Source organism: Opisthocomus hoazin, chromosome 15 (genome assembly GCF_030867145.1).
Source record: "Opisthocomus hoazin isolate bOpiHoa1 chromosome 15, bOpiHoa1.hap1, whole genome shotgun sequence".
Classification (NCBI taxonomy): domain Eukaryota; kingdom Metazoa; phylum Chordata; class Aves; order Opisthocomiformes; family Opisthocomidae; genus Opisthocomus; species Opisthocomus hoazin.
The window spans coordinates 7,159,033-7,171,529 of record NC_134428.1 but is presented as its reverse complement, the minus strand read 5'-3'; the positions used below and the strand labels follow the sequence as shown (position 1 = coordinate 7,171,529).

Below are 12,497 nucleotides of genomic sequence, written 5' to 3'. Positions count from 1 at the left end.
TACACTACCATATTGTAGCATATGTTGCAGAGGGATCTGGACAGACTGGATCGATGGGGCCAGGCCAACTGTATGAGTTTCAACAAGGCTAAGTGCCAGGTCCTGCCCCTGGGTCACAACAACCCCACGCAACGCTCCAGGCCTGGGGAGGAGTGGCTGGAGAGCTGCCCGGCAGAAAAGGACCTGGGGGTGCTGGTCGACAGCCAGCTGAACAGGAGCCAGCAGTGTGCCCAGGTGGCCAAGGCGGTCAACAGCATCCTGGCTTGGATCAGGAGTGGTGTGGCCAGCAGGAGTAGGGAGGTGACCGTGCCCCTGGACTCGGCACTGGTGAGGCCACACCTCGAGTACTGTGTTCAGTTTCGTGCCCCTCAGTACAAGAAGGACACTGAGTTGCTGGAGCGTGAGGAGGTTTACATTAGATGTTACGAAAAGTTTCTTTACTGAAAGAGAGGTCAGACATTGGACGAGGCTGTCCAGGGAGGTGGTTGAGTCACCATCCCTGGAGGTGTTCAAAAAATGTGTAGATGTGGCACTTCGGGATATGGTTTAGCAGGCATGACGATCTTGGGTTGACGGTTGGATTTAATGATCTTAGAGGTCTTTTCCAACCTATGATTCTATGATTCTTTAATAATATACGCAGAGAATATCCAGTGACTGAAGTACCACACTAACTATCAATAGTAACTCCACCCACACCTTCAACTATGTCCCTTGAAAGTCTCAAACTAGTATCCCACTGCACGAGGCACTTTGTAAGACAGGATTATTCAGCTTTGTGAAGCTCAGTCAGCAGACCCATGACAGAGCCTGAAACAGTACCCAGCGAAAATAAATGGTCTATTTCATTTAACATATGTTGACAAAGATATTGTTTGAACATGACATTAGAACATGAGATTAGAATATCCTAAGGGTTCACTAATTTTGATAATTTCATGCATCAATTTCAGAAAAGAATTTTGGCAGCATCACTTCTAACTTCCCAGATATCAGTATTAAAAATTTGCACATCTTTAGATTCATAAAAAGAAACAGACAAACACACACCCCAGAGCTTCAGGAACAAAGCCATACCAACCAGTTCAGTTACAGAACTTTCTGTACAGTGAGGAAAACAAAAACGTACTGGCTTACCTGTTTAGACAGCTAGTCAGTTTAAGAACCAAGTCTGTGTTCTACAAGTTTATGTGAAGAAAAAAGATGAAAGATGGGGGAAACAAACTGCCCATACTTAGAATCATAGAATGGTTTGGGTTGGAAGAGACCTTTAAAGGTCATCTAGTCCAACCGCCCTGCCATGAGCAGGGACATCTTCAACCAGACCAGGTTGCTCAGAGCTCCCTCCAACCTGGCCTTGAATGTTTCCAGGGATGGGGCCTCCACTACCTCTCTGGGCAACCTGTTCAAGTGTTTCACCATGCTCACTGTAAAAAATATCCTCCTTGTGTCGAGATTAGTACTTCTACTAATCTCTCTACAGCAAAGGCTACATTATCCTGTCCACCTCAACTCCTAAGATCACTGAAAATGTGACTGTCCTCCACCTTAATCTTAACTGAAGTTTTCGCTTACAAAAGCCCATATTTATGTCTGGAGTAGATTTCCATGTCAAAAGTACTGACTGAGCGTACAGAGCTCTGGGTTTGTTGTGGTTCGTTTCCCACTAGGCATTGATGAAAGCAGGCAAAATAGGGAAGATCGCATCAGAACCAACCATTAGTGTTTTCAGAGCTTGTAGAGATTTAAAGATATTAATCAAATTAAATCCTTATTGTTCATTTAACTACTCAAGCCACACCTAGTATCAGGGTGACATTAGCTTCCCTGTGGAAAGGGAAGTTAATGTCATACCAGTTGCAATGAACCATAACCTGGGATCTGCCAATTCAAAAATCATTTTAGAGCAATCATTTCTGATGTGGCCAGCATACCAGAAATGAAGTGCTGTATGCCTCCTCTCTAAACAGATCTTACTGAAATAAAAATAGAAATGAAGAGCTATAGGACTTTCAAAGTTAATGCCATCAATCTAGTACTTACGAATTGTCATGGATTCTGGCACAGTGGCTGAAGGCAACATACTGCTTAAAGTATTCACTTGAGCTGGAGGACTGACTTCCACTCTAGTCATAAAAGTACAATATCATCAATAAATGAAAACAAAATCCTGAATTCAAAACTTAAGAAAAAAGCATTCCAGAAACTAGAATTGTCATCATATTCACCCACAATCAACTTATGCTTAATTATCCTTTAATGTATCTGTTGTGAGTCTGATTTACGAATACACTCAAAAAGACCCAAATCAACAGGGCACAGAGAACACAGTAAAAAACATAAAAACCAACACAAAACCTATTTTCAAAACCAGAAGGCTAAGTCTACCTGTTACTTGACATGACTAAGTGACTTGAAGATAATTAGGAAAAGTTCAATATATGAAACTATGCAAAAAGGGAAGTGTTCGCTTTTGCATTTGTCTTTTCAAACACTTGCAAAAGTACCCTGATGAATAGTTTGTTCTCCAGTACTGAGTAGCTATGCACTAGGGAACAAGTTGGCAGCTACAGGGTGAAGATTTTTCTTGTTCTTTTAAGAAAACCATATTTGACACGTACCTGTAAGGAAGGTCAGATCTTCTGGGAATCAATTCCACCGCATGAACAACATGTTCATGCCCCTCCCCATTCTCCACATCACCTAAAGTAAAATGCACAAGCATTAGCTTTCTTCAGTTAACAGTACTTTAAAAATAAAATAAAATAAAAACAAAACCAGAAGGAAGGTAATTACATTTTAACTAGAAATACTCATCTATACCAAAGCTTTTAAACACTTTAAATGCTTTCTCCAAGGTTGGCTTCTGCACATTCACCCTGAATTTCAGCAGGATTGTGAAGTCCCTTATGAACACAGCCGTCAGTTTAGAAAAACATCAGTACTGCACAATGCCTAAATTATAATTCAGATGTACATTTTACATTGACAACAATGTTGCAAAGCTATGAAGAGACTTCTCACTGAAGGTATTTTTGCAAGCCGCAAGAGTCTAACCACCACATGGCATCCGATACTCATTGCAAATCTGTTTGTGACTTGTAGGAAAAGAATTTGCACTTAGTCCCCAGTATGTGAAACACTGCAAAGACACCAGTCCTTTACACCTTCCCAACAGAGTCCCACAGCTTTTCTCTGGCTCCTTATGCATATGTACCAAACATCAGGAATCGGACAGAAGAGAGATTTTTAAAAAGCATGGGTAATATGCATCTCTCCACAGATCCACAAGTGTCAGGATCAAAATATACACATCACTGGGCCTGTCACTAAGGTAGTTCAGGTGGAAAGAAACAAAAATTACATTTTATTGATGTTTTCTGCATCTCATTAATGGTTACAAAGTTACCATCAAACAATCCTAAAATCATGAGCTAAAATAGCACAGAATTTAAAAAGCAGGAATTCTAGAAAAAAGTTAATGGGAATTAGAGTTATGTCAGAATGACTACGGAGGAGAAAGTTCATTTTTTAAGCTGTAGCGTTTACTGAAGCTCAGTTCCTAAAATGCATACTCGTTGTTATTCCAAGCAACTGAATTTTGACTCAGGCTTTCTCATCTCCAGGTACAAGGAGATATGATATACCCTGACACATCCCTGAAGCACTGCAACAGACTAAAACTGAAAACACTGACATTAACATACAACACTATAGATTATGCTGTAATCTATTTCAAATATATGTCTTGTTATTTATCTGTATTAAGACCTATAAACCAAAATACTGGGTTAAACTATATATTTTACAAGAGCTCATGTTTTAGCATGTTTTAGCAAAAACGCTGTCGTAACAATAATGAGCTTACCAGTTACTGGGCTGAACTGCCCTCGGAAAAAGCTAACCCACGTTCCCCTGACATCATTCACGTAGCAAAAGCGTAACTTCCGGAGTCAAGCAAACAACCGCCTAAGGCAGCTTTCAATCTCACCCAATCGCCACTACGGCTGCGGAGAGGCTGACAGTACCCACGCCTCTCACTCTCCCTAACTGGCTGACATCCGGGTCGCATGACGGGCCTTTCAGTGAAGGTTGCCCGCACACTCTGTCGACTCAGGGCTGTTCAGAAGGGGCCAGTGACAACACAGAAACTTGAAATCAGGAGATCAGGCAGCAGAATCTGTGCTGCTGTTTCCTATAACTGATGAAGATTCCTTTCACCAGCCTAATGCCGCATCATTCCGGCTTGTATGCTGGACCATAGGGCTTACCACAAAGACAAAGAGGGGCAGGAGGAGAACTGAAAATATCTGTATGCTGTGCCAGAAGGGATCTGAATGGGCCTGTTGTTGATCATCTCTAGCAGGCTGAGCATTGTCTGCAAAACAGTTCTGAGATGAAGCAAGATGAAACAAGGGTCTTTGTTATCTCTCAATGAAAGTAAGCCCCCGTTGTGCTTATTGCTGTCCTCTCTGGTCACGTCTCCAGTACTAAGCCTTGGCTTGGTCTCCTGACTTTTAATCTCAGCTACAAACCCCTAACTCTAGCTCCTGCTGCCTTGCAACATCTGACTGGCTACTAACTCCCACAGCTCAACTGCAACCTCCCATTCCATCTCCTGCCAGAAACAGGAACGTTTACTTGTATTCCAGATTTCAATCTGTTGCAGTCAGCAACACTTGCAAATCCATGGACTTTTTTTCTAACAGTTTCTGCATAAAACTTAAGAGAACACTATGCCACAAACTACATAATGTTTTCTAAATCCATTCCTTCATAAATTGAAAAATGTGGGAGCACAAGAAAAAAAAAAAGAAAATGTACTTGCTATTTCTTTTGAACCACTGGCATTTCTTAAGAGGTACATGTCTTAAGACACAGCAGAGGGCAGTACAGCATTATTTTACGACTCACACTATTTTTATCACTTAACTCACAGAACTGAATTACACTTTTTCACAGGCCTTCAATTAACAGTCCATTTAAACTCTTAGCACATTTGATGTACATGCAAAAACTCAATATGAAATATTTTACAATTTAAACCTTATTTGAATGTCACTTACAAGTTTTTAAGTGGTCACTGAAATGAGAATAAACACCCAAAGTTTTATAAGAGCAATATTTTATAAACAGCTAGCAAAACATTAACTGGGGGCGGGGGCAGGGGGTGGTGAAAGGGTTTTTTTGTTTGTTTTTGGTACCAGTACAGATACTGGAAAAGCACCAGGTCTTCTTTTCCATACCTTTGACCATTTTCATGGCTTGCTTCAAGAACCTCTCCAAACAGTCCACAACATTCTTGAAGTGCAGTACCCCAAACCGCATACAATAGTGCAGCTGAGGCCACATCAGAGCCAACTGAGTATAAATTTACAAATGACAGTTTCATTTATGCATGTCTGTATGAAGTGTGCTTTTACTGCAGAAGCACAGCACTGCTAATTCACTATCAGCCTGTGACATACTACAGTGGGTCTCCTGCAGAAAATGACTTGAGGATACTGGTGGATGACAAATTAGATATGAGCTGGCAACTGGTGGTTGCAGTCCAGAAAGCCAATCTTCTCCTGGGCTGCATAAAATGAACCATGGCCAGCAGGTCAAGGGAGGGGATGCTGCCCCTCTATTTTGCTTTCTTGAGACCCCCTCCAAGAGTCCTGCGCCCAGCTCTGGAGCCCTCAGCACAGGACAGAGCTGCAGCTGTGGGAGTGGGGCCAGAGGAGGCCCCAGCAGTGATCCGAGGGCTGGAACCCCTCTGCTGGGAAGAAAGGCTGGGAGAGCTGGGGCTGCTCAGCCTGGGGAAGAGAAGGCTGCGGGGAGACCTTAGAGCAGGCTTTCAACAGATGAAAAGGGCTTATAAGAAAGATGCAGAGAGACTTTTTACCATGGCCTGCAGTGACAGGACAAGGGGCAACAACTTTAAACTGAAAGAGTGTACATTTAGATTGGATATAAGGAAGAATTTTTTCTTTTTTTTTAACGATGATGGCGGTGAGACAGTGGAACAGGTTGCCCAGAGAAGTTGTGGATACCCCATCACTGGAAGTATTCAAGTTCAGGTTGGCCAGGGCTTTGAGCAACCTGGTCTAGATGAAAGACGTCCCTGCCCATGGCAGGCGGGTTGGACTATAGGATCTTTGAAATCTCTTCCAACCAAAACCATTCTATGATTCCCACATCCTTTTCCAAAGAAGTATTTCCTAGCCAATCATTCCTTATTCTGTATACAAACAGATAACAGCTTCTATTGAACTGCATCCAATATTTGATGCTTTCTCCAATCTGTCAAGATTAATTTGAATTCAAATTCTCAAACACACTTGCAGCTTCTTCCAGCTTAGCGATATCTAGAAAACAAATAAGGATACTTTCTACTCAACCATCCTAAACATTAATAAAATACCATTCAAGACCACAGCTTAATCCCAACCAAACTCTGGTTTATTTTGAAACCGGTAAATCCTTGTTTTGGTTTCGGCTGCCGCCGGCAACAAAAGTGCCACGCGGCCGCCCCTCCCCCCGCCGGGGTGCGGAGGAGAATGAAGAGAAAGAGGCAGAAACTGGTGGGTCGGGATAAGGGCAGTTTAACAGAACAGCAAACAGAGAGAAACAGGAACAACCGATACAGATAAGGAGAAAACACGACAGAAACAGACCCGCTCTCTCGGACCGCACCGGCGCCGCACGCTCCCGAGCCGCGAGAGTGAGTTCCCCCCACCCCGCCCCCCCCACCGGAACCCAGCGTGACGTCACATGGTATGGAATACCGGGCTCTGTTTGGCCAGGTGGGGTCAGCCCCCACCCCCCGGCTGTGCCCCTTCCTGGAGTCCGGTGAAAATTAACCCTGTCCTGGCCAAACCCAGGACAATCCTCCTCAACCCAAGTTTCTACTCCAATGGGGACCTCTGGTTCAGATCTAGAAGAAATTTTAATTGAACCTCCCACCCTAATTCTGCAATATCTCTTATGTCCTTACAATTGCATCATTTCTTACCATTCCCCCCATGTTAGAGATTGTGTTATAAAGTTTGCTGAAATCGGTAAGTTAAAATACCTACCCGTTTGGGAGTAAGAGCCAACAGCACTGACAGGAAATAGAATATCTGAGTCATCATTCAGGACCTGCAGAGGAGTCCAACTGCATATCTGAGAATTGCATGTGCCTATTTCATGAGGCCTAGATTTAAAACAAACAAATGAAACAACCTATTTATACAGTCAATAGTCATGTTCACAATGCTTATATTTCTTTCAGAGATATCACTGCAACCTGCCTGCCAGTTCCTTGGTTCAGACATACATAAATTCATTAAAGATCAGACCATTCCAAAGCAGATGAGACGAGCAGCGCTTGCCTCTTTTTCTCCAAAGGGATTTCCATGTGAGAAATAAACAGGGCATATTAGTATCTAAAATTATTCTTTTTCTCTCACTTTTGTCTTGTCTTGTTTAACCATCTACTCTGATGATAACAGGCTTACTCTGTTTAAAATATGTGGTTTTACTGTGAAGTCAAAATAGAGTTGATACCATACTAAGAATTAAGGAAGCTTCAAACAAGTCAGAATTATAGCCTGGCTATATCACGCAGTAATTTCAACAGCTGAGAACTGCAAGGAGAACAAGTCCCAAATCTCGAAATATTGGTTTCCAGTGGAACTGAGAAGCAAAATACCATCACCACAGTGGCCCAAATGGCTTGCACAACTGAAAAGAAAAAAAGAGAAAAAAAAAAGGGGGCGGGGGAATGAGAAGGGACAGGGAAGAAAAAAAAAAGAAAACAGAAAATCTGTAGTTCACTTCGCTACACTAATTTGCCAGTAGTCGTGAAGCAATGGGGGGCAGGAGCATGGAACCTTTACCACTGGCTTCTGCAACATTACTTACTTTTCCGAAGCTTCAGTTTCACCATCTGTGCCTTTATTTCCTAATGTTTTTCCATATAGCTCATCCTCATCTGCATCTTCATCGTCAATGCTCTTCACATCTAGTTTCTGGTATTCATATTCTCCATTTATGAATACTGAATTGCTCATCCACGAATGGTTGCGTTCATTCTCATTTAAGTTTTTTCCACGAGTCCTTTCAGATGAGGGTAATACAAAAACTGAAGATCTGTCTAGACTCTCCTCTGAACTTTCTCCTGTAATCACAGTCTTCGTGGCATCCCCCAAATTTTGCTCATCTTCCTCTTCATCAAATGAGATAATATTTGTCACTCTCTTCTTCTTTTTTCGATCTTTTTTATATTTCAAATCTACTAGCAACATAAAGGTTTACATAGTTTAGAATAAAGAAACAATGTAACATACTTGTTTGCTGCTTAAAAGAACTCATGCAGTTCAGTAAACAAAAAAACCCTTAGATCTACGTGGCATTTCATTCTCTTCCATACACATGAGCTTTTAAATCTTTAACTGTCTTTCTTTTCTACTCCTTATGAATTCAGATTTTAAAAGAAATTTTGGAGGTGCATTCATAACTATTCACTTGGAAATGGAAAAAAAAAATCAACAAACTTATAAAATGAAATGTAAAATAAAAAGTTAGCCTTCTCCTCACATTCTCCCATGGAATACGGCTAATGTATATTGCAGAGTATGTTTAGACAACAGAGAAAACACGAAACCCTTCTGGGAAGAAAAAATTAAAAAAACCAAACTCACAACAAAAAAAATGCAGGGAGTTTTCAGAAGAAGAAATTAAACTTGCTCCCTCCCTCAGCTTAATTAGTTCTTGGTCTAAAAATACATTGAAATCCTCTCTGATTACATCACATCGATGCTGTGACAGCACTTATTTTTAAATTATTACCTATTCTCACCGATTCCAATGTGCACAAGGCTAAATCATCTTGCAAAGTTGAAGTACTCTAAGAAACATCAGAAACTCACCACAACAACTCATATTGGGACTAAACTGTTTTGCTTAATTCAAGTCTAGCTATTCTATATCCACAAAACACATTAAAATACTTTTAAGAGGATGTTAAAACCCATTCTGGATGCAGACAGAATTCCAGCGAAGAACACAGACTTTAGTGAAAACATCTGACTTGCTCTAACATTCAATATATAGTGCATTTGAACAAACCCAATTTTTTTAAAGTGATGCTTTATTCTAAGTTGTACCTTACATGTACTGTACACATAATATACATTATGTTGTAGTCCTGTGCAGCACATGGTTAATTATTCTGTTATTTCATCTTGCAAGCCTATTCTACACTAACAAAGTTATCCCAAGTCAAGTATCACCTACTATTTAGATCTCATTTAAAGTGTTAAACAACAAAAGCTTTACCACAAGTTTGTTTTGAAAATCATGTTTTGAGACAGTCTCAAAATTAAATGCCATCAAAAAACCGATTTTATCCCAACTCCTATTCCTACCAGATAGCATTCACATGTGGATTTTTTTTTTCCTTTTTCTCATAACCAAAACAACTTAAAGCCTAAACTCAAACCTTGCTTCTAATTGAAAAACACACAAATCCCAGAATCTTCCTGCAGTTTTGTACCTTTACAAAGCAAACCTTCTTTCAGCTCAACTTCTGAAGTTGAAATGAAGATGATAAAATATTTCTTTGCTTGTTTTAGAACTGAATGTATAATGAACATCACATTTTGCTTGATTAATTCCAAATTGTAAGAGACTGGGTCTCAGGGCCTTTGTTAGTAACTAACATCCTACAAACTGGTAGCAACACTAAACATATTTAAAGGTAAAACGAGTGCATGAGTAAATTTTCATTTGTGGTAATTACCTACTTCATACAGGAATTCAGACTGTAAACATGGGCGCTGCTTGAAGAAGATTACAAGCTACGATTTTTATCTAATATGTAACAACAGATATATGACAGTGTATTTCTGACTGATAAAGTGCCAACAGAAAACACATTAAAAATGAAAAATCATTACATCGGAAACCGCAAGGTATAATCTTATGACTAGGAAATTGAAATTCAGGTCACATGCAAAGCACTTTACCAATAAGACAGTTTAGCTTCCCTCTCAGAGGGACACAAGAAAGGTAAAATACACATTTATCATCCAGTATTCACACCAGTACTTCTAAAAAATTCATACTTTTTATTTCACACTCAACTAGTTTGTATGTGTAGTGCACTTTTTTTAAGGGTTTTGTTCCATAATAGTGTATTCAATTTAACTGAAAAAAGTTATTTACATACACTTGAACATAAGCTTCTGAATGACACTACCATTGCAAAAATGCTTACCAGCATTTACATTCTTTGAGAGAACAGGAAGTGGGTCAGTGTCTTGATCAGATTTTATTAGAATCGAGACAGCAGATGACGCAGTTATTTCTCTAAGAAGGCTGCTAACACCTTGAGTGGATTCTTTCAATAACAAGGTTACATTTTGCGTCGATTCCTTTAACAAATCAGACACGGTGGGTGTGCATTTGCTCTGCCCATTTAAATCCTTATTATCAATGTTGATTGCAAAAAGAATGGAGTTCAGACCTTCAGATAACAGAAAGGAAAAAAAGACCAAAAACCCACTATATGATTCACACAAAAGCTACAAAGATAGAACCTAAGGATTAACAAAGCTATATGACATGTAAAAGGTTTTTCCCCCAAAATTTCCCACAGTTCTCCATGCATGAATTCTTATTCTTCCATGTACCATTCATTCTTTTTTAGATGATATTCAAGCCAATGCAATCAGTTCTCAGTTTATCTTGATGGCTGTTCAACTGCACATTAAACAAACAGTAAGTACTGTGAACTCGTTTATTTATAACCTTTTATTTAAACTCTTTTCACTGCAACTTTAATATTTGTTGGTTCCTATATTCTATTAACAAAAGCTCCTGTGAACCCTATCTTGCAGAATGAAGCATGTGACCATGTATCCGAGAAAAGAGGTAATAATATATCACTTCTGTGGTCAAACTCTAGAAAAGTAAATTACCTGTTATCATTCCTTACTCTTGCTCTCCTTCCATGTATTTACTTACAATTTGTGTCTTACTGTAATAGCCTACCATTGCTTTCCTAGAGAGGAATAACCCATTTTGTTTTCTCTAAATTGCACTAGTTTTTAAAAAAAAAAGTTAGCCTTGACGTATGAAGAGTCAGAAAATCCATGTGAAAGGCTTTTGAACTGTAGGAAAGCTAGATCCAGTGTTTTAACAGTTCATCAGTTCACAGCATAAATTGGCATGCCTTGACTATTCACCCTCAACATGCATCTGACGTACATTCTCCACATAAGGAGAACGTGTCAGAGAATCTCCTTGCAAGCAGAAACAGATATAACATCCCAAAATGAAACATTTTTTCAAGAACAGTAGCATTTAAGAGAAAGTCTTACCAGCTGCCATTGTAGGTATCATACTAGAACGTTCTTCATCCATCATAAAAGACCAGTCTTCATAGAAGACACTTTAATTTGAAAGGGCGGGAGGAGAGGGGGAGGGGAAAAGGAATATGCAGTCCTATATTAGCATACATTCCACTTCTAAAAGACATGAAAACTCTGAAAAACAAGTGTGAGTACACCAATGGATCAAATTTTATGTCACAGTAACTCCCTGAAGCCCTTGAATATACCAAACTGTCTGAACAGTTTATTAAAGACATGTTAAATAGCATTTTATCTTCAGTTTTAGCTCTGCAGTTCTTTTAGAGGAAAAAAAATCCACTCAGGGCAAGGAGGTTCATACTACATTAACAGTCACAATATTTCTCTATACCTATAGCTATATTGCATATATAAGTTTTTAAATAACTCTAGTTCACCATAATTACCAAGCCATTTTATAAAATACTAGAATGCATGAACACAAACAAAAAGATCCACTTCATCTCGAGCAGCCTGATCTAGTGAAAGATGCCCCCGCCCATGGCAGGGGGGTTGCACTACACGCTCTCTAAAGGCCCTTTCTAACCCAGCCCATTCTACTATGATTCAGTGACCTGTCTCAATGTCCAAAAATCACATCCAATACCCTAAATAGTTAGTCATCTAGGAATTTGGATGTAAAAGGGAAAAAAAGTTAACCTGCATTTCACTGGGAACACATTAATTTAGTCGTTCTACATCTGGATCTTTAGTAGCAGCATGCTGTATTTTTACTATCAGCATTCAGTTAACTAAACATAAAAGCAGATAGCAAGAATACCCTTAACCTATATTACAAAATTTTGACAGATTCATTTAAAATTTTCCAAAACAGGTAAGAATGAGGGATGTAAACCGATTCTGTAAATCCCATTTGAATTTGGATAACATTCAAATCTTAAATATTCTGGAATAAGCATTTTTAGAGGTAATATTTCATGTACAATGCAGAGTATAATCCTAATACTGCATAAGTATTGCTACCAGCATAAAAGTAATTTGTGACGTAGCAAACCAAGTAGCTAATTTCCTCATAACGGTTTTCAGATTTTTTTTTCTTTGTTGTTTTATTTGTCTTTATTTGATTTTGTATCAAAATCTGTCTTGCAAGAAAGC

General features: G+C 39.4%; 1 protein-coding gene across 5 annotated transcripts in view; it reads right to left on the bottom strand.

Moving 5' to 3' along the window:
* SNX29 (sorting nexin 29) overlaps window positions 1-12,497 on the bottom strand; it is a 140,738-nt gene that overhangs the window by 101,176 nt on the left and 27,065 nt on the right. For 4 of the 5 annotated variants that reach the window (XM_075436086.1, XM_075436089.1, XM_075436088.1 and 1 more), the window contains exons 6-11: window positions 11,352-11,422; window positions 10,247-10,495; window positions 7,891-8,263; window positions 7,062-7,180; window positions 2,622-2,703; window positions 2,044-2,126 (exon numbers count right to left, since the gene is read on the bottom strand). In XM_075436086.1, the coding sequence (XP_075292201.1) occupies window positions 2,044-2,126; window positions 2,622-2,703; window positions 7,062-7,180; window positions 7,891-8,263; window positions 10,247-10,495; window positions 11,352-11,422 (977 nt within the window). The remainder of the gene's footprint in view (window positions 1-2,043; window positions 2,127-2,621; window positions 2,704-7,061; window positions 7,181-7,890; window positions 8,264-10,246; window positions 10,496-11,351; window positions 11,423-12,497) is intronic. The other variant, XM_075436087.1, reaches the window with a different exon arrangement.